The sequence below is a fragment of the Balaenoptera borealis genome (genome assembly GCF_965194805.1).
Source record: "Balaenoptera borealis genome assembly, chromosome: 2".
In the NCBI taxonomy this organism is placed as follows: domain Eukaryota; kingdom Metazoa; phylum Chordata; class Mammalia; order Artiodactyla; family Balaenopteridae; genus Balaenoptera; species Balaenoptera borealis.
Window position 1 is genome coordinate 176,211,478 of NC_138867.1, and position 18,976 is coordinate 176,230,453.

Below are 18,976 nucleotides of genomic sequence, written 5' to 3' on the forward strand. Positions count from 1 at the left end.
GCGACACACAGGATCTTCTTTGTGGTAGGCGGGATCTTTTTGTTGTTGTTGTTGCAGCATGCGGGCTTCTTAGTTGCAGCATGCAGATTTCTTAGTTGCTGCATGCATGCGGGATCTAGTTCTCTGACCAGGGATCGAACCCAGGCCCCCCTGCATTGGGAGCACGGAGTCTTACCCACTGGACCACCAGGGAAGTCCCAAGGCTCCGAGTTCTGACTTTCTCTTAGCGTCTCCATGCTTTTATTAGATCCATCTCAGAAGCAACAAAAGGAGAGACTTCCTCTTAAAATTGTCAATAGTACTCATTTCTTTTGGACAACAAACTCCTTAAGGAGGAGAACCATCTGTAGTAAAAGTCTCTATTGGGAATTCCCTGGCAGTCCAGTAGTTAGGACTCTGCTCTTCCACTGCAGGGGGCACGGGTTCGATCCCTGGCTGGGGAACTAAGATCCCGCAAGCCACATGGCACGGCCATAAATAAATAGATAGATAGATAGATAGATAGATAGATAGATAGATAGATAGATAGTCTCCATTTGGCCAAGGGGCTGGTATGGGTAAGGGTGTCCATTCCATTTCTCCCATATTTCAATTGTCTGTATATAGCAGTTACATCAAGCCTAACTCCCAAACATTCTTTTTTAAGATTTTAATTTGTTTTAAGGGTGATATTCTGGACACACGTCTTTTCTTTAGGGCCATTTCTCCTATGGACAATGTTTATCGTCATGAATTGATGTAGTGACTCAACATAGATGTCCTAGATGCAGAAGACCAAAAGTTACAAGTACTGGTTGTCTCATGTCCGTTTTGATAAACACCAATTCATTTATGCAGTGGAAAGGGGAAAACCTATTTTCTGAGCCAAAGACTACAGAGGCAACATTGGTGGAACCTAGACTAAAGTACCAGGCATCATGCTAAGTGCCTTCCCAGTGTCATCCCATGAAACCTCTTCCGCAACTCTGAATTTTGAGGATCATTCTCCCCATCTTGGGGTGATGAAATTGAGCCATACGGTAGTTAACAACTTTGCCCAGGTCACAGAATTAGGAAGTGATGGGGCCCGAATTCAAATCCCTAGATTTGAAGTTAAACTCTTTGTAACAACCAGTAAGCAGATGATCATGGTCCAAACACGGGACCTCCCTGCATCCTGTCGACAGCAGCTTTGCAGCTGCTTTTATCAAAAAAGACTTGTAGATCTGACTTGTAGATGCACTGAAGATAAAGATTTCACCTTTTTGATCTCTTGGACCATGGCTAAGCAAACCATCTGCCCTCTGCCTGATTTTATTTTATTTTTTTTTTTTTATTTTTCATTGCAATGGGTCTTCGTTGCTGCACGGGCTTTCTCTAGTTGTAGCGAGCGGGGGCTACTCTTCATTGTGGTACGCGGGTTTCTCATTGCGGTGGCTTCTCTTGTTGCGGAGCACGGGCTCTAGCACACAGGCTTCAGTAGTTGCAGCATGCGGGCTCAGTAGTTGTGGCTCGCGGGCTTAGTTGCTCCTCAGCATGTGGGATCTTCCCGGACCAGGGATCGAACCCATGTCCCCTGCAGTGGCAGGTGGATTCTTAACCACTGCGCCACCAGGGAAGTCCCCCTCTGCCTGGTTTTAGAAATACAGTTGTATTGGCACACAGGCACACCTGTTCTTTTACATATTGTCTGTGGCTGCTTTCATTCAACAGCCCCAGAGCTGAACGGTTGCTACAGAGCTGTCTGGCCCACCAGTGTAAAATATTTACTCTCTGGCTCTTTACAGAAAGTTTGCCGACGCTGCCTTAGACTCTAAGGCTTCAAGCCAGGACGAAAGCACGCGTTAGCCCAAATTCTGGCCCACTTGCCTGTGACTGATCGCAGCACCCTTGTGCTTATCGCCCCCGTGTCCTTCAGATTTGGCTGTCAGAAGGACATTATGAAGTAAACTGCATTTGTGGGCATTTAATGGTAAATAAGGCACCACTGCAACAGGGCCGCCAAGAGAACAGCAAATGCCTTCCTCGTGCACTCTGTTGGTACCGTTGATCATTCCAGCCGCAAGCAAAAATGCATTGAGTTATTCCTTAAAAGGCTTTTAGAAAACCAGAAATGCTATGAGTGTCTCTGCATCTCTGCTTCCTTGCTCTCTCCTTAAATTTCAAGAACGGTAGGCTCCAAGAGATTGTCAGACCCTTCCTATGGCACACCAGGTCAACCAAAATAGCAAGCAGCAGAGCCAAGAATAGAACCCACTGCTCCCGAGAATCCAGTTTTCCTAAACCCATAAAGGCGCAGGCCTCCTTTAAAAGTCCTTTGAACCCGGTACAGTAAAAGCAGTGCCTGAGTTGAGCATGTCATTCTTCTTGTTTGGAGGTAGTTTGCAGATGGCATTGAACTCTTCAAGGTCCAGACCTCCTCCATGTCCTCTCTTGCTGATTACAGGGCCACAAAGCGTGATGGGGCCTCGTGGCTTCAAGGTGCCCTTCCACCACTGGGAAGGGAGGCTCCCTCTCTCATTTAATCCAATCCTGACTTCTTCCTCTTTAGAGACAGCAGCCCAGTTAAGTAGCTCTCACTGCCCTGCGTGGACTCGAAGCCCTTTGCATCGCACACTCCTCTTTTCACACACGAAACGTATTTCTAATCAGACGTTCCTTTTCTTTTTTTCTTACTGAAGTAAAGTTGATTTACAGTGTCGTGTTAATTTCTGCTGTACAGCAAAGTGATTCAGTTATACACATATATACATTCTTTATTTTTTTTTAATAAATTTATTTATTTATTTTTATTTTTGGCTGTGTTGGGTCTTCGTTGCTGCACGCGGGCTTTCTCTAGTTGCAATGAGCGGGGGCTACTCTTCGTTGCGGTGCACAGGCTTCTCACTGTTGTGGCTTCTCTTGTTGTGGAGCACAGGCTCTAGGCGTGAGGGCTTCAGCAGTTGTGGCACACAGGCTCAGTAGTTGTGGCTCGTGGGCTCTAGAGCACAGGCTCAGTAGTTGTGGCGCACGGGCTTAGCTGCTCCGTGGCATGTGGGATCTTCCCGGACCAGGGCTCGAACCATGTCCCCTGCATTGGCAGGCGGATTCTTAACCACTGCGCCACCAAGGAAGTCCCATATACATTCTTTTTTATATTCTTTTCCATTATGGTTTATCACACAATATTGAATATATATAGTTCCCTGTGCTATACAGTAAGACCTTGTTTATCTGTCAGGTGTTCCTTTTCAAGATTTTTGTTTCCCCCAAAGAATTTAGCTGCAGGATAAGCCAGGTGTGGTAGCTAACAATTGGAGGTGTGGCACTGAACTTGCTCGTTTTGCAGGTCCTCTCCTGCCCCCTCCTCTGGAGTTACAGGATCATGGCAAGGACACCAAGGTTCGCTGGGTGCCCTGTGTGCTCAGAGCCTGGCCACTGGAGGAGTGGCCCACGCAGGAGCTGGCCCTGTCCTCTCTGTCTTCCAGCTTGCACCAGGAAGAGGATTTATCCGAGAAACCCAAGTGTTGTCCTGATCTCATCAGGATCTGACAGAGGCAGATATATATGCCTGTCATTGAGTTTTCTGTTTTGTCTGCAGTTGATTTGAAAATGTGTCATGCTTCCTTTTGTCAAGTTCTTGATTCGACCTTTCATTTTCTCTCTGGACTCAGACCCCCTCAACCACCAAATCTGGAACTCTGATACTCCTGGGAAATGTGTTAAGTAACCTGCAAGTACAGCTTCATGTTAAGAGACCCAGACCAGTAGGACTGCACAAAGATCCATCGTCCTGGTTTTGTAGCCCCCTGAATTTCAAATCCTGTTACCTTGTCTTCCATAATCAGAGAGCTTGCATTATCGACCAGCCTCAGTGCTCACTTGTAAAAGATGATTAACTTGGTTTGGACTTCATTTTTACCATTCTATAGCTATTTCATACTTTGCAGTTCTACCTATAAAATGAATTGTTTGAGGCCCCCCAGTCTTGGTGTCAGTTTTCACAAAAAATAAGGTGAATGATCTGGAGTTTGTAAATTCCACATACCAACTCTGCATCTTAGACACAGATATTGTTAAAGTTCTTTGGCTTGCAAAAAAGAGAAACTTGTTCAGATTAGCTTAGTCAAAGAGGAGAGTTTATTTTAGGGATACAGGGATATATCAAGCCACTTAAGAACTGAAAGGTCTCCAGGGATAAGGAAAGTTTTTCTGTCTATTTCTTTCTCTGCCTCTCTATTTCTTTCTCTTTCTCTCTCTTTCCCTCTTTATCTCTATTTCTTTATCTCTCTCTTTCTCACCACATGGTTTTCATCTCTGCTTTTCTCTGCACATGGCTAAAGATGTCTTCCCACAAAGTCCCAAAGTTCTATGTCCTCAGACTAAGCCACAAGCAGATTCCTGTGCATGTCTGGATCCCAGCTGTAAATTGCCAGGAGCAAACCCCATTGGCCCAGCTTGGGTTAAATCTATACCCCTGATCCAGTCAGCTGTGGCCAAGGATGGGCCATAAATAGAAATGCTGCAGCATCCTCTGGAAGTTGGATGTTCTCACACAAAGGTAGGAGTGGGGGCTGGGCAGACACCCCAAATAGTTTTGGTCACAGTCACAGATTAAATATAAAATGTCTAACCTATTGCGCCTGCTTTCTGAGCTGGTTGGTGATTGGGGCATGAAGACAGAGGTAGGCTTGAACCACAGACTCTTAGAGGTGGGAGGGAGCTGAAGTGCTGGCATGTGGAAGAGGGGTCGGTCCTCAGTGACCCCCAAAGTTAGGAATAGGGCCACATAGTGGGTGCCAATAGCAGGGAAGTGGGTTTCAGTTTTATGTAAAGAACTTCCTGGTGCTTAGAGGTCGCCTCCTCCTCGGTCATTCTGCTCTTGTCCCCCGAAGCCACACCATGATCTTGGAATGCCCCTCCCGGCCCACTGGCTTCTCTCTTCCTCTTCAAACTGTTTTACAAATACATTAGTAGGCATTTACTGCATTTGTTCCCATGGGCAGGGCTGAGATATCCCACTTTACAGGTAAGCAGATAGAGGTGACATGACTTGGTCAGGGTCCCCCAGAGCTAGAATCCAGGTCCCTTCCTGTCACCCTGCCCAGCCTGGCTAATTGTCTTCCTCTCCCTGAGCCAGTTCCCTTGGTCCCACGGGAAATGCCTTGCGCTTGGCATCTTTATAGACAGTCTCTTCATATCCCAGGCTGATGTTTGTTTCCATCACCTGAGCTGTGTGTGAGTAATAAGAGTGAGGCTCGGGACTTCCCTGGTGGTGCAGTGGTTAAGAATCCACCTGCTAATGCAGGGGACACGGGTTCAAGCCCTGGTTCGGGAAGATCCTACATGCCGCAGAGCAACTAAGCTCACAAGCCACAACTACTGAGCCCACGCACCACAACTACTGAAGCCTGCGCACCTAGAGCCTCTGCTCCGCAACAAGAGAAGCCACTGCACTGAGAAGCCCACACACCGCAACGAAGAGTAGCCCCCACTCGCTTCAATTAGAGAAAGCCCGTGCACAGCAACAAACACCCGACACAGGCAAAAATAAACAAAAAATAAACAAATAAAGGATTTTTTAAAAAAAGAGTGGGCTCTACATGTCCCTTGAAAGCCAAGGGCTCTCATACTTCTCACCAAAATATTACTCACAAATGAGTATTTTGTGGCTTTTCAGTCACTAGCTCTTCTTTCAGGTGCAAGACAAGGACTCAACCAAAATCCAGAGGTAGCAAGCAAGATTACTGGGGTTTGAGTGCAGCTCCATCTTGTTCCTCAGGATCTGTGAGCATTCCTCTGCCCTCCCCCCGCACCCTTCCTCTGCCTGGCTTCTCTTTATCCAGCTCCGGTGTCACCCCTCACAGGGGTCTCACTGACCCTCACTTCTGCCCGCTCCTGAACACCCCACCCTTGTTAAAGATTCCTCCTGGTTCCCACAGCCCTTATGTTTAATGCATACAACCCAAAGCAGTATAGCTCAGAGGTTAAAGGAACAAGGTTTAGTGTCAGCAGATGTAAGTCAAATCCTCCACCTTTCACTAGCTGTGTGACCTTGGGCCAGTTGCTTAATCTCTCTGGGCCTGTCTCGTCATTTATAAAATGAAAATGATAGAGTATCCATCTCCTGGAATCAGCATTCCCTGAGGTGATTCATGTGAATAGTGAGCACTGGTGAATGATGCCTGGTGAGTAGTGAGCACTCCATATGCAGCACTATGATTACACAAGATCTGACTTATGAGGGCTTTAGAACAGGGCCTGGCACCAAATAGTATAGTAATAGTAGCAATCATAGCAGTAGTAGTGTCGTCATTTTTCACACTGTCCTCGATAAATTGCCAGTTGACATGCCAGCCTCATCAGTGAGAAAAGGGTGTGTCCTTTACTCCATAATCCCCGTGGCCTGACATATAGCAGGCACCCAGTAAACAGCTATTGAGCGAACAAATGAACAAACAGATTTTGCTAAACTCTACAAGGCACAAAAGTACATTCAAAAGCCATTGCCCTGTGCAGAAGGCAAAATCAAGCTGGTCTGAAGGCTCTAAGACAAGGGCTGACCCACTTCTGTAAACGGCCAGACAGTACATTTTCAGCCTCCATGGGCCATAGGCGCTCTGTGACAACCATTCAATTCTGCCACTGTAGTGGGAAAGCAGCTACAGACAGGTAAATGAGTGGGCGCAGATGTATTCCAATAAAATTTTATACACGGACACTAAAATGTGAACTTCATTTGATTTTCACAAGTCATAAAATGTTATTCTTTTGATTCCCCCCGCAACCATTTAAAAATGGAAAAACAATTCTTAACTCGCTAGCCATTCAAAAACAAGGGGCTGGTTTGATTTGGCCCAGGAGCTGGAATCTGCCCACCATTGCTCCACCGCTTCAGCTGGCGAAATCCCGCTCTCTGGAAAGCAACATCAGAAAGGCGGTCCTCGGATTGGGTCAGGCAAAGTGGGCGGGGCCGAGGGTGGGGCATCGTGTAGTGCGTGCAGTTGGGAAGGGCTGGCCCGGATTGGTCCACTCCGGCGGCTGTGAGCGAGCGGCGTGTTCGACATTCAGCCAGTCAGCGCTGCGCCGCCGCCTCGCCCCGCCTCGCGCAGGCGTCTCTGTCACGCGGGGAGTGCGCCGCGCCCCCTTACGCACCCAGCAGGGACTTCCGGAACGGACGCGGAGTGACGTCAGGAGGAGGGCAGGTAAGTGCAGGCGGGCAGAGGGGCGGCTAGGCCCGGTAGGGCTGGGGGTCTGTCCACTGCTTCACCCGGCCTCGGAGCCGCCCGATGGGGACGAACGCGCCGGGGGCCGCGGGGCTCTGGGAACGTGGGCCCGATGCTCGGAGCCGCCCGCCCCCCAGCCGCGACCCCCGACCCAAAACCCCGGGCCCTGGCCGCGACCCCAGACCTGACCCTGGCCCATATTATACCTCTTCAGGTTTTCCTCATCTGGAAAATGGGACAGTAAGCCCCTACTTCTCTGGGTCTCGGTGAAGATTTTTTTAAATGACGCTTGTAAAACGGTTTGGCATGAGAAATAATCAAAACTACCAACGTTTAACTCAGCATCAGGCGCTCTTCCAGATACTTTAATTCACTGAGTCTTGACAGCAACCTCATCAGGTTGATACTTGTATAAACCCCGTTTTACAAATGAGAAAACAGGCTCAAGAGAGAGAAGCAGTTTGCCCAAAGTCAAGCCGCTAGCAAGCAAAGCAGAGTCGGAATCCAAGCCCAAGCATTATGCCCTGAGCCAGTGGGGTTTATCATTATTCTTGACACCAAGGACCAGAGATTTCTATATATCCACCCTGTAGCCCCACCTGTACCACCCACTGGGGTGATAAAACCACGGTAAGACCCCCAACTCCTGTAAATGGAGTACTTACTCTGTGCAAGCATTACCCATGTTTGTATGTTATTTCATTTACAGCAACTCCAGAAAGTCAGTCCTCTTGCCGTCATCGACTCTTTACAGGTGAGGAAATATAAGCTCAGGGAGGCTCAGACATTGGCCAGGGTTACCCAGCTAGTGAGGAATGGAGCAGGGATTCCAGCCCAGGGAACTGTGCCCCCAAAGCTTGGGTGGGCACTTAGCTATTTTGTTGGGAAAAGCATTTTTAGTTTGGAAGTGACTTTAAGAAAATCTGGTCCAGGGGCACGCTTTACAGGTGGAGGATCCGAGGTGGAGAGGAGTTTGGGGGGATGGTGGAACACTTTGTATCTGGGGCTTTGCACCCTGGCTCTGCCTTCCTATCAGCTTCTGGCCCCTGGCAAGTTACTTAAGTTCCCACATCCTCATTTGTCAACTGGAGATAATACTAACATAGTATAGAGTAAATGGGGCAATGATGTTGGACTCTGCAGCGGGTAGCACACAGTAACTATTAGAGAGCACACAGCTAAGTTGGCAGAAACAGTTAGAGACTTCCTGACTCAAGCACAGGGAGCCAGCAAACTACACTCACAGGCCAAAACCAGACCACTGCCTGATTTTGTACAGCCCACCAGCAAAGAATGGATTTAACTTCTTAAATTGTGGGGAAAAAATCAAAAGGAGAATAATATTTTGTGACATGTGGCAATCATGTGAAATTCAAATTTCAGGGTCCACAAATAAAGTTTTGTTGGAATGTAGCCACACCCATTCATTTACATATTGTCTATGGCTGCTTTCTAGCAGTGACAGCAGAGTTGAGCCGAGTTGAGCTGTTGGGACAGAAATTCTGGCCCTCAATCGAGAAAATCTGCCAATCCCCATTCTGGACTACACTTTAGTCCCTCATAGTATCTCTCTTTTTTTTTTAAATTTTTTTATTGAAATACAGTTGATTTAAAATGTTGTGTTAATTTCTGCTGTACAGCAAAGTGATTCAGTTATACATATATATATGTTCTTTTTTTAATATTCTTTTCCATTATGGTTTATCTTAGAATATTGACTATAGTTCTCTGTGCTATACAGTAGGACCTTGTTGTTTATCCATTCTATATGTAATAGTTTGTATCTGCTAACCCCAAATTCCCAGTGTCTCTGTGTCACCCACACTGAGTCTTATGGAACCTCAGTCAGTTTTCAGAGGTTCATGAAGTCAGCATTTATCAGGAGCTGTCCTGGGTGCCAGAGACATAGCACAGTGGGACCAGGCAGAGGACACAGACTGTAAACAAGTAAACAGACACAGGGTGATGTGGTAGAAGCTCCAGGGAAGAAGAGACTTTAGATCAGGTGATCAGATGAGGCCTCTGACAGAGGTGATGTTTGAGCTGAGACCTGTGACAAAGAACACTTGTGGTGGGTGTTATCCTGTGTATTGTGGGTGTTTAGCAGCATTCAAGGCAGTTGGCCTGCACCTGCTGAGCTTTCGAAGGCAGCCAGGAAGCCACTGTGAGTGGAACAGTGAGCGAGAGGGAGAGGGGTAAAAGGTGGGCTCGGAGAGGCAGGCAGGGGCCCCATAGGCCATGGGGAGGGGTTTGACTTGATTCTCAAAGCGAAGGGAATCACTGGGGGGGTTTAAGCAAGAAAGCGATAGTTCAGATTTATATTTTAACAGATCCTTCTAGCCCTTACGAGGAGAACAGACTGTGAGAGTCAAGGGCAGAGCCAGGAGCCTAGGGAAGAGGTGACTGTACTCGTCCAGGCGAGCGATGATGGGGGCCGTGGAGGGGTGAGAAGTGTCACCTGGGAAATACATGTTGGATGGAGAGTGGACAGGACACTCCCTTTCCAGACAGACAAACGCCACTCCTTGGACGCCTCCTACACCTGCGGGGAGGATCGTCTGAGCCGCCACCACCACGCACAGCCCACCGCGTCTTCACAGAGAAGCCGCGACTGTCTGCCAGGCTGTCCAGGAGGGTGGCACTGGGCAGTGAGTCGACAAAGCAGTGTCTCATCGTCTTTTCCGATTGGCTGAGTAGTGGGTGAGGACCAGTAGGCAGCTTCCAAGATGGTGAGTAGACAGGCTGTGCTCATTGGGTTTCTCTTCTGATCTTTAGGTGAAGGGAAGGGGTCCCCTGAATAGCCCTTTCCCTCCCCTAAAAGTCTCCTTCCCCACCCCTGACCCCAAGCTCGCAGGTATTTTCAGACTCTGGATCATGGTCTTCCGGTGCTGTGGTTCTCAAACTTTGCGCTGTACTAAAATCACCCAGGGAGCTTTTTTCTTTTTCTTTCCTGTTTTTTTTTTTTAATGAGGTGAAATTCACAACATAAAACTGACATTTTAAAACATATGATTCAGTGGCATTTAGTACATTCGCAATATTTTGCAATGACCACCTCTATCTAGTTCCAAAACATTTCCGTCACCCCAAAAGGAAACCCTATACCCAATAGCAGTCACTCCCATTCCCCCACCCCAGCCCCTGGCAGCCACCAGTCTGCTTTCTGCCTCTGTAGATTTGTCCGTTCTGGACATTTCATATCAATGGAATCATGTACCATGTGTCCCTTTGTATCCAGCTTCTTTCACTTAGCATGATTTTTTCAAGGTTTACCCACATTACAGCATATATCAGAGCTTCCTTCCTTTTTATGGCTGAATAATATCCCATTATATGGATGGACCACATTTTGTTTATCCTTTCATCCACTGATGGACACATGGGTTGTTTCCACCATTTGGCTACTGTGAGTGAACCTGTGTGTACAAGGATGTGTATACACACGTGTTTTCCAGGGTTGCTTTTGAAAAGCCCTGTGTCCAGGCACCATGCCCCAGAGCAGGTCCTCTGTCAGGAGAACCTCTGGGCGTGGGTCCCAGGCATCAGTATTTTAGAAACTGCTCGGGTTGTTGTAACGTGCAGCCAAGTTTGAGACCCACTGCTTCAGTGGATCGTTAAGTCAATAAGTCAATTCAGCAGGTGGCTGCCAGCATTTAAAAGAGAGAGTCACAGCTGGGTGAGCATTCTTTCCTGAAACCTGTGCTTGTGTATTTGGGGTTAAATATGTCTTACCTTAAGTCACGGTCCTAAAACAACTGTGAAAGCCATTGCTCTAGGAGAGTCTGACCCTTGTGGAATTTTCCACAGCGACGACAGTGGGTTTTGTTTTGTTTGTTTTTCTTTGGCTGAGCCGCTCAGCTTGCCGGATCTTAGTTCCCTGACCAGGGATTGAACCCAGGCCACAGCAGTGAAAGCGCTGAGTCCTAACCAGTGGACCGCCGGGGAATTCCCAACAGTGGGGCTTTTTCCGCCAGGTCACCAGTCCTCGATGGGACACGGAGCCCTGGGCCATCCTCCAGGATATCCCTGTCTTCCTTGTCCAGGTCTCACCCCTCAAGGCTGCACGAGTAGGTCTCTTGTAGGACCCTCGCTGACTCACGTCTCTCTTCTGCTTTCCAGGGTGAAAGGAAAGGCGTAAACAAGTACTACCCTCCGGATTTCAACCCTACAAAGGTAAGGGGCAGGCTTCCTTCTCCGTGTCCACGATAGCATAGCGACCCCGCAGGGCAGGGGCCCCGCGCTCTTCATCCCCTCCTGGAGTCAGAACCACAGCTGCAGAAGCCCGGGCGGCCCCTGAGGTCTCCCTGCCTTGCACTTGTCACCTGCGTCTTGGGGCAGCCTTCCTTCCCAGGTGGTCAGTGTGACCCTCGTCAATGACCCATGTAAACACCAGCATGCCCAGTGCTGTGTGTTTCCAGTGGAGTCCAGGGTGAGGTCCCACACACGGCCTCTGGGTCAGATCCCCTCACCCTCCCAGCTCCAGCTCGTCTGGCCTCCTCATTGTTCCCTCTGCCTGGAACCTCTCCCCCCCTCTGACCCCAAGACTCCTTTCCTTCCTTTAGGTCTCTCCTTACAGAGGGCCTCCCTGACCACCGTCTCATTCTCTATCGCATGACCTAGTGCTTTATTTCTCTCCGTAGCCTTCTTAACTCCTTGATGCATCACCCATTTATTTGCATATTGTCCATCTCCCCCTCTATTTATTTATTTTATTTATTTATTTTTGGCTGCATTGGGTCTCCGTTGCTGCGCGCGGGCTTTCTCTAGTTGCGGCGAGCGGGAGCTACTCTTCGTTGCAGCGTGCGGGCCTCTCACTGCAGCGGCTTCTCTTGTTGCGGAGCATGGACTCTAGGCACGCAGGCCTCAGTAGTTGTGGCTCGCAGGCTCTAGAGTGCAGGCTCAGTAGTTGTGGCGCACGGGCATAGTTGTTCTGTGGCATGTGGGATCTTCCCAGACCAGGGTCTGAACCCATGTCCCCCGCACTGGCAGGAGGATTCCTAACCACTGCACCACCAGGGAAGCCCCCCATCTCCCCCTCTAGAACGTCTGCACCTCAAGGGCAGGGATGTTCACCTCTCTCATTTGTGTCTGTGTCCCCACACTGTGGGCGCTCAGTAAGGGGCTAGTAAATGAATCAGCATGTCCCAGCTGTGTGGTCCCCTGCACATGACTCGGCCTTTCTACACCACAGTCTCCCCATAGGTCCAAAGGGGAAACAAAACAACCTGACCTCCCAGAAGCATTGAGGGATTAAAGTGAGATGACACGCATAGAGTACCCAGCAGAGATTTGCTGGTCTTGTCATCTCACCTGATCCCACAACACCTGGAGGTAATTATGATCCTCGTCCCCAGTTGACTCATAGGGCTCAGGAAGGCAAAAGGTGAGGTCACTGCCCAGGGTCACACAGCTCTTTTAGCTGCTAAATGGGAGAGGTAAGATGCAGACTCCCGTTTTCCTGATTCCAAGCCCACTTGCTTCACCAAAGCCTAGGTGCCTCCCATTTTGCTGTGAACACTCCCAGCAGGACATAAGAATGAGGCCTCTCTCGGCCTGTGAGAGAGGGCCTGAGCTCCCCCAGCTCAGCAGTGCTAATCTGCTCCCTCTTCCTTTCCACACAGCATGGCTCACTCAACAGATACCATAACAGCCACCCGCTTCGGGAGCGGGCTCGGAAGCTGTCCCAGGGCATCCTCATCATCAGGTAAGGCCCTGGCATCACCTGAGGACCCCTGCCCTTTGTGCCACCTGGTGTCAACCTCAAGGAGCCTTCAGCACCCCCTGATTTTGCCCAGTGCTGCAGGGTCTTAATTCCATAAAGCAGAAAGTTGCTGTATCAGTCAGCCATTGCTGCGTAACAAAACGATAAGCACATGTTAAGCACTCGTGTTGCTCACGAGTCTGCAGCTCAGCTGGATGCCTCTGCTGGCCTTGGCTGGGCTTGGTTGACCTGAGCTGGGCTGTCTCACATGTTTGGGGGTTGCCTGGCTGGGGACTGGCCGGTCCAGCATGGCCTTGGTTGGTATGACTGGGCTGTGTTCCAAGTGTGTCTCATCCTCCAGCCGGCTAGCCTGGGCTTGTTCACACAGCAGCAGCCGGGTTCCAAAAGAGAGCCAGCAGAGGCACGCAAGGCTTCTTGAGGCAGAGACCCTGAGCTGGTACCCTGTCACTTCTGTCTCATTGATTCCCCAAAGCAAGTCATGTTGCAGGGAGGGGGTGGGGCAACACACTGCACCTCTTGACAGGAATGGCTGCAGAGTCATCTTGCAAAGGGCACGGACATGGGGAGGATAAAGAATCACAGCCATTACTGCAGTCAAGCCAGGACAATGGCCATTCCCGGGGTTCTCCTCTTATTTCTGGCCAGCACCCTGTGGGTCAGCCGTGGCGGGAAGCAGAAGCCAGCTTGTGTCGTCCCAGAAGGAGCCCCTCTCTGCCTCCTTCTCTGCCTCGTGAACTCTGCCCTCAGCCTCTGGGGTCCGCCCTGGGCCTGAGCAGAGCATCCAGTGACAAAACCATCAGAGGCAGGAACATCTATGGAAAAGTAGTCAAGATGCAAATCTCAGCAGTGGCCCCAAGAGTCACAGAGCTGAAGGTCACCTCCAACTCCCGCCATGCCTCCACACTCCAGAGCCAACCACCCACCCTGCCTTCATCCAGTCTGTTTGCCAAGCCCTCATCTCATCTGTACAGTGTCTTAAATTCACCTCATTCATTACTTAATGGTTTTGTTTTAAAAGAGAAGCTCCATTACTGCTGTTAATGGCAATTTACCGGAATTGCACGTTGCCAATAGAACTGGATAAAAGAAACCCAGGGACTTAACCTGGTGGCGCAGTGGTTAAAAATCCACCTACCAATGCAGGGGACACGGGTTCAAGCCCTGGTCCGGGAAGATCCCACATGCCGCAGAGCAGCTAAGCCCGTGCGCCACAACTACTGAGCCCGTGCGTCTGGAGCCTGTGCTTGGCAACGAGAGAAGCCACCGCAATGAGAAGCCCGCGCACCACAATGAAGAGTAGCCCCCGCTCGCCGCAACTAGAGAAAGCCCGTGTGCAGCAACGAAGACCCAGTGCAGCTAAAAATAAATAAATAAATGTATTTAAAAAAAAAAAAATCCAGTGTCACTACAACAACTTAGCTAAACTGGAATCGAACACCAGTGCCCCCTGAAGCCTGCTTCCTCCTCTGCTTGGAAACTTGTGTAGCTGACGTGGTGGGATATGGAAGACAGGGCAGCACCCAGCGGAGACGCTCGCCCAGACTGGGTCAGCTGGCCAGAGAGCCACGTGATGGGCCTGGCCTGGTTGCAGGAATGACCACCGTTCTTTACCCTCCCGCTTGCACGCCCTTTGCAATGTGACTGCAGCCAGAGTCGCAGACCTGGAGATCCTGGGAGAGCCCACGTGGACAGGGACAAATGAGCTGTTCTCTGTTTGTGTAGATTTGAGATGCCCTATAACATCTGGTGTGACGGCTGCAAGAACCACATCGGCATGGGTGAGCTTCCGCCCGCTCCCCTGCTCCCCACCCTGACCCCCACCATTCAGCCCCACGGCCAGCGAGCCCCTTAACTGCTGGGCGCCGTGAGAGACCGTCTCCGCCGGGCCCCCGATCAGGAGTCGAGTAGGGGACAGTGGGCTGGAGTGCCTGGTGGGCTGTGGATGCCTCATGGCGGAGCGGTTAGGAGCCTCTGGGTTCAAATCCCATCCCTGCCACTTCCTCGCTGGTGACCCTTGGCAGGCGACTGAGCCTCCATGCGCCTCAATTTACCCATCTGTGAAATTCAGGTGGTATGAGTGCCCGCTTGTGTGGCATATAAAGTGCTTAGTGCAAGGAATTCCCTGGCGGTCCAGTGGTTAGGACTCTGCGCTTTCCACTGCAGGGGACATGGGTTCGATCCCTGGTTGGGGAACTTAAGATCCCACAAGCCGCACAGCGCAGCCAAAAATAAATAAAAACTAAAGTGCTTAGTGCACAGCATGTGGCACGTGCGAGGGCTCGTAAACTCAACCTGCTGCTGCCACTACCCTTACTGTTACCTTTAGCATTCAGACCCCTGATCGTGCCCACAGGTGCACAGACGGACGGACAGACATGGGTCTGCGGCCCTGCTCAGCAGCCCTGAGGCCTGCGGCAGGTGACTCGACCCTCCTGGCTTCCGTTTCCTCCGCTATAGTACGGGGATCCTCAGCCCTTCCCACGGCGCCTGGCCCAGGGCAGCAGCTCGCTCTGTAAACAGGAGCCGGCAGCTCTCGGCAGGAGGGTCCAGTGCAAGAAAGAGGGGCCAGGCCACCCCACTGCTGAAGTGGAATGACTCACCCCAGCACATCCCCCTGATCAGACCCAGCAAAGGGGCATCTGCCCCAAAGGCCACCAGGCGCTCAGGCGGCAGAGCGCAGGGCGCAGCCTGACACCACACGTGGGTCAACCTCAGGGCCGTGAACAGAAGCAGCCCCCCAGAAAAGGAAAAGCCAGCCAGGCCACACCACCAACCCCCGCAAGCTCTGTTTTTCTAGTTTAAGCTTTTTTCACTCAGTAAGCAAGATAAGAGTCAAGAATATATCATGTAATTAGTGAAAAAGGAACAAAAAACCTGGATATTCTCTAGAAAAATAATAAAAGCCAACCCTTTTTTTTTTTTTTTTTTTTTGGGGCCGCACCCCACAGCTTGTGGGATTTTTAGTTCCCCGACCAGGGATTGAACCTGGGCCCCGGCAGTGAAAGCACGGCGTCCTAACCACTGGACCACCAGGGAGGGAATTCCCAAAAGCCAACCCCTCTTGAATGCTTGCTGAGCACCTGGCCCAGTGTTAAGCGATCCGTGTGTATCACTAGCTTCTGCAGTTCTCACACCAGCCCTGTGCGGTAGGCGTCATAGCCATCCCTATCCAATCGATGGGGAACCTGAGGCCAGACGGCCAGGGCAGCTGGCCTAAGGTCGCACAGCTGGTGGGGTGGAGCCAGGGTTTGAACCCGGGCCCTCTGGCTCCATCCAGCCCACCCTCCTCTGTGGCTTGAGCACCCATCCCGCAGCCTAGATATGGCTCTTTTCTGCTTGAATTTGTGTCCTCCAGAGGTGTCTCCCCTGCAGGGGAGTGAAATACCACCCCCATCTACTCCCCACCCCAGGAAAAGACGCTGAGGGTGGCCTGAGCCCTAGCCTCGTTCTCTCCCTCTCCTCCTAGGTGTTCGTTACAATGCAGAAAAGAAGAAGGTTGGCAATTACTACACGACCCCGATCTACAGGTAGAGGCAGCCTGGTGGGCTGCAGGCTGAGGGGGCTACAAAGGAGTCTGAGTGGGAGGGAAGTTTCTATCCTCTGCCTGATGATTATTCCCTGGGGTCTCCTGGAAACCATCATGGTCTGTCAGTCAGGGCACATCCTGCCTAGAACGCTTCATGGCTCCCACCTTCTTCAGAGTAAAAGCCTGAGTCCTCCCCGTGGCCCAGAAGGCCCCGCAGGCTCTGCTCCGTCCCCTCAGGAGGGTTTGTTGAATGAATGAACGAACGAACAAATGAATGGTTGGATGAACAAGTGAACAAACTCCGGACAGAAGGTCAGTGCCGGGGTGAAGGAACCATATCTGTCTCACCCACGGCTGTCCCCCCCGACACGGAGCCCAGCATGTAGCAGGTGCTCCGTGAACACTAGTTGATGACGCGCATGGATGGAAGGAAGCAGGCCACAGTGTCCTGACTCTAGCCCACCGCCCTCCACCCTCCCAGGTTCCGCATGAAATGCCACCTCTGCGTCAACTACATCGAGATGCAGACAGACCCCGCCAACTGCGACTACGTGATCGTGAGCGGCGCCCAGCGCAAGGAGGAGCGCTGGGACATGGCAGACAACGAGCAGGTGCTGACGACAGGTGAGCGCCAAGGGTGGGCTCCGAGCCCAATCCCGACCCTGACCCCAACCCCGAGCCAGGGCCCTGAAGGCCCAGCCCCACTCTCACCCTTACAGAGCACGAGAAGAAGCAGAAGCTGGAGACAGATGCCATGTTCCGACTGGAGCACGGTGAGGCTGACCGGAGCACGCTCAAGAAGGCCCTCCCCACCCTGAGCCACATCCAGGACGCCCAGAGCGCCTGGAAGGACGACTTCGCGCTCAACAGCATGCTGCGGAAAAGGCTCCGGGTGAGCAGGGCTGCGGCCCAGGGTCAGGACCACGGGCAGGCGGGGGTTGCCGGGCATCACCAACAGTGGAGCGGGGAGAACAAAAAGCAGCCTAAGCGCACTTCTGCCTCAGGGCCTTTGCACAGGCTGTTCCCTCCACCTTGGAACACTCTTCCACCAGATACCCACATGGCTCCCTCACTCAGACACCTTTTCTCAAACGTGATTTTCTCAGGAGACTGTCCCTAACCCTCCCCTCTACCATGCACACCACATTTAAAGTTGAACGCCCTGCCTATTTCCTACCCTCTTCCCAGCATTCTTTCTCTCCTCACCACTTTGTCTTGCTCACCCACTAGAATGTCAGCTCCACCAGGGCAAAAGATTTTGTCTGCTCACTGCTGTGTCCCTAGTGTCTAGAACAAGGCCTGGCAGCAGAAAGACGTTCTGTAAATATCTGTGGAAAGAATGAATGAGTGAAGAACCCAGTGGTACACATACTAATGATTGTGTCTCCTGCTGTTGAGCAAATTCTATGTCGCGAGCACTGTGTGAGGCCTTTTCCTCGCATCAGCTTGAAGAGAAGGAAACTGAGACCCTGAACACTGGAGGGATTCTCCCCTCCAGCCCAGAGGGCAAAGAGGCACGGCTTTGACACGCACCATCCCTCCCCAACCCCTTCTCCCCAACACAGGAAAAGAAAAAAGCCATGCAGGAGGAGGAAGAGAGGGACCAGGCCCTGCAGGCCAAGGCAAGCCTGGACATCCCGCTGGTGCCGGAGACGGAGGATGACCGCAGGCTGGCCGCCCTGCTCAAGTTCCACACCCTAGACTGTGCGTGGGGGCCAGTGGGCGAGGGGGTCGGGGCAGGGGGAGAAGGGGGGCTGCCCGGGCAGAGGGCGGCTCTGGACCTCCCTCTCCCCATCCGCAGCATATGAGGACAAGCAGAAGCTCAAGCGGACGGAGATCATCAGCCGCTCCTGGTTCCCCTCCACCCCGGGACCCGGCGCCAGCAGCAGCAAAGCCAGCAGTGTCCTGAAGAAGCTGTCCCAGAACCGCAGATCTGCTCCCACTGGCTCCCCCATCACCGTGGGGCACCTGGGCATTGTGCGGCGGCGGTCCCGGGAGGTCCCAGAGAGCCCTCAGCACACGGCTGAGACCCCCAAGTCTGGGGAGCCACGGGTGCCAGAGGGGACCGCCCAGGACAGGCCCACATCCCCCAGAGACTGTCCTCAGGAGACCGCCAAGACCTGCAAGAACAGTGGGCCACCGGGGCAGGAGGAGAGCTGTCAGGACAGGCCCCAGCCCCTGCCAGGCTCCTCCCAGGAGGCAGCCAATCCCCAGGACACACCACAGCCCTGCAGCCTCAGCTTCTCCCTCGTGGCTGACTACTCCGGTTCGGAGAGTGAGTGATTCTGGGGGCCAGATTCACTCAGGAGGCCGAGACACACCGAGGAGGCCCCTCACAGGCTGCAGCCCCTTAGCCCGCCAGCCCTTGAAGAGCTCGGTTACCACCCTCCCCAGACCTCACCTCCTCACAGTAATAGAGTTGTTATTTATTTGGTCCTGGAGAGGGTGTCTGTGCCTTGTGGGACCCCCGACCTCCCAGCATTAAAACCCTGCTTCTTTGCCTCTGCCTCAGGTTACTAGATGGGCCCAGGAGCTATGCCTGCA

The 18,976-nt window shown here is 51.6% G+C and overlaps 1 protein-coding gene across 2 annotated transcripts; it reads left to right on the top strand.

Moving 5' to 3' along the window:
• The first annotated feature begins 7,059 nt into the window (after nt 1-7,059).
• YJU2B (YJU2 splicing factor homolog B) lies at nt 7,060-18,932 on the top strand. 2 transcript variants are annotated; one of them, XM_082381574.1, is made up of 11 exons: nt 7,060-7,163; nt 7,894-7,938; nt 9,692-9,913; nt 11,304-11,357; nt 12,806-12,888; nt 14,629-14,684; nt 16,373-16,433; nt 16,914-17,056; nt 17,152-17,324; nt 17,998-18,136; nt 18,234-18,932. In XM_082381574.1, the coding sequence occupies exons 3-11, from the start codon at nt 9,911-9,913 to the stop codon at nt 18,713-18,715; spliced, it is 1,194 nt and encodes a 397-aa protein (XP_082237700.1). In that variant the 5' UTR covers nt 7,060-7,163; nt 7,894-7,938; nt 9,692-9,910; the 3' UTR covers nt 18,716-18,932. The 2 variants fall into 2 exon arrangements, with proteins under 2 accessions (XP_082237700.1, XP_082237701.1); XM_082381575.1 differs by lacking the exon at nt 14,629-14,684 and having other exon boundaries at nt 7,063-7,163.
• Nucleotides 18,933-18,976: the final 44 nt, after the last annotated feature.

What these genes read in the sequence shown, in the direction of transcription:
- YJU2B (XM_082381574.1), top strand. An exon ending in CAGGGCATCCTCATCATCAG is followed by an intron (nt 12,889 to 14,628) that starts GTAAGGCCCTGG and finishes CTGTTTGTGTAG; the next exon opens with ATTTGAGATGCCCTATAACA. An exon ending in CAAGTTCCACACCCTAGACT is followed by an intron (nt 18,137 to 18,233) that starts GTGCGTGGGGGC and finishes CCCCATCCGCAG; the next exon opens with CATATGAGGACAAGCAGAAG.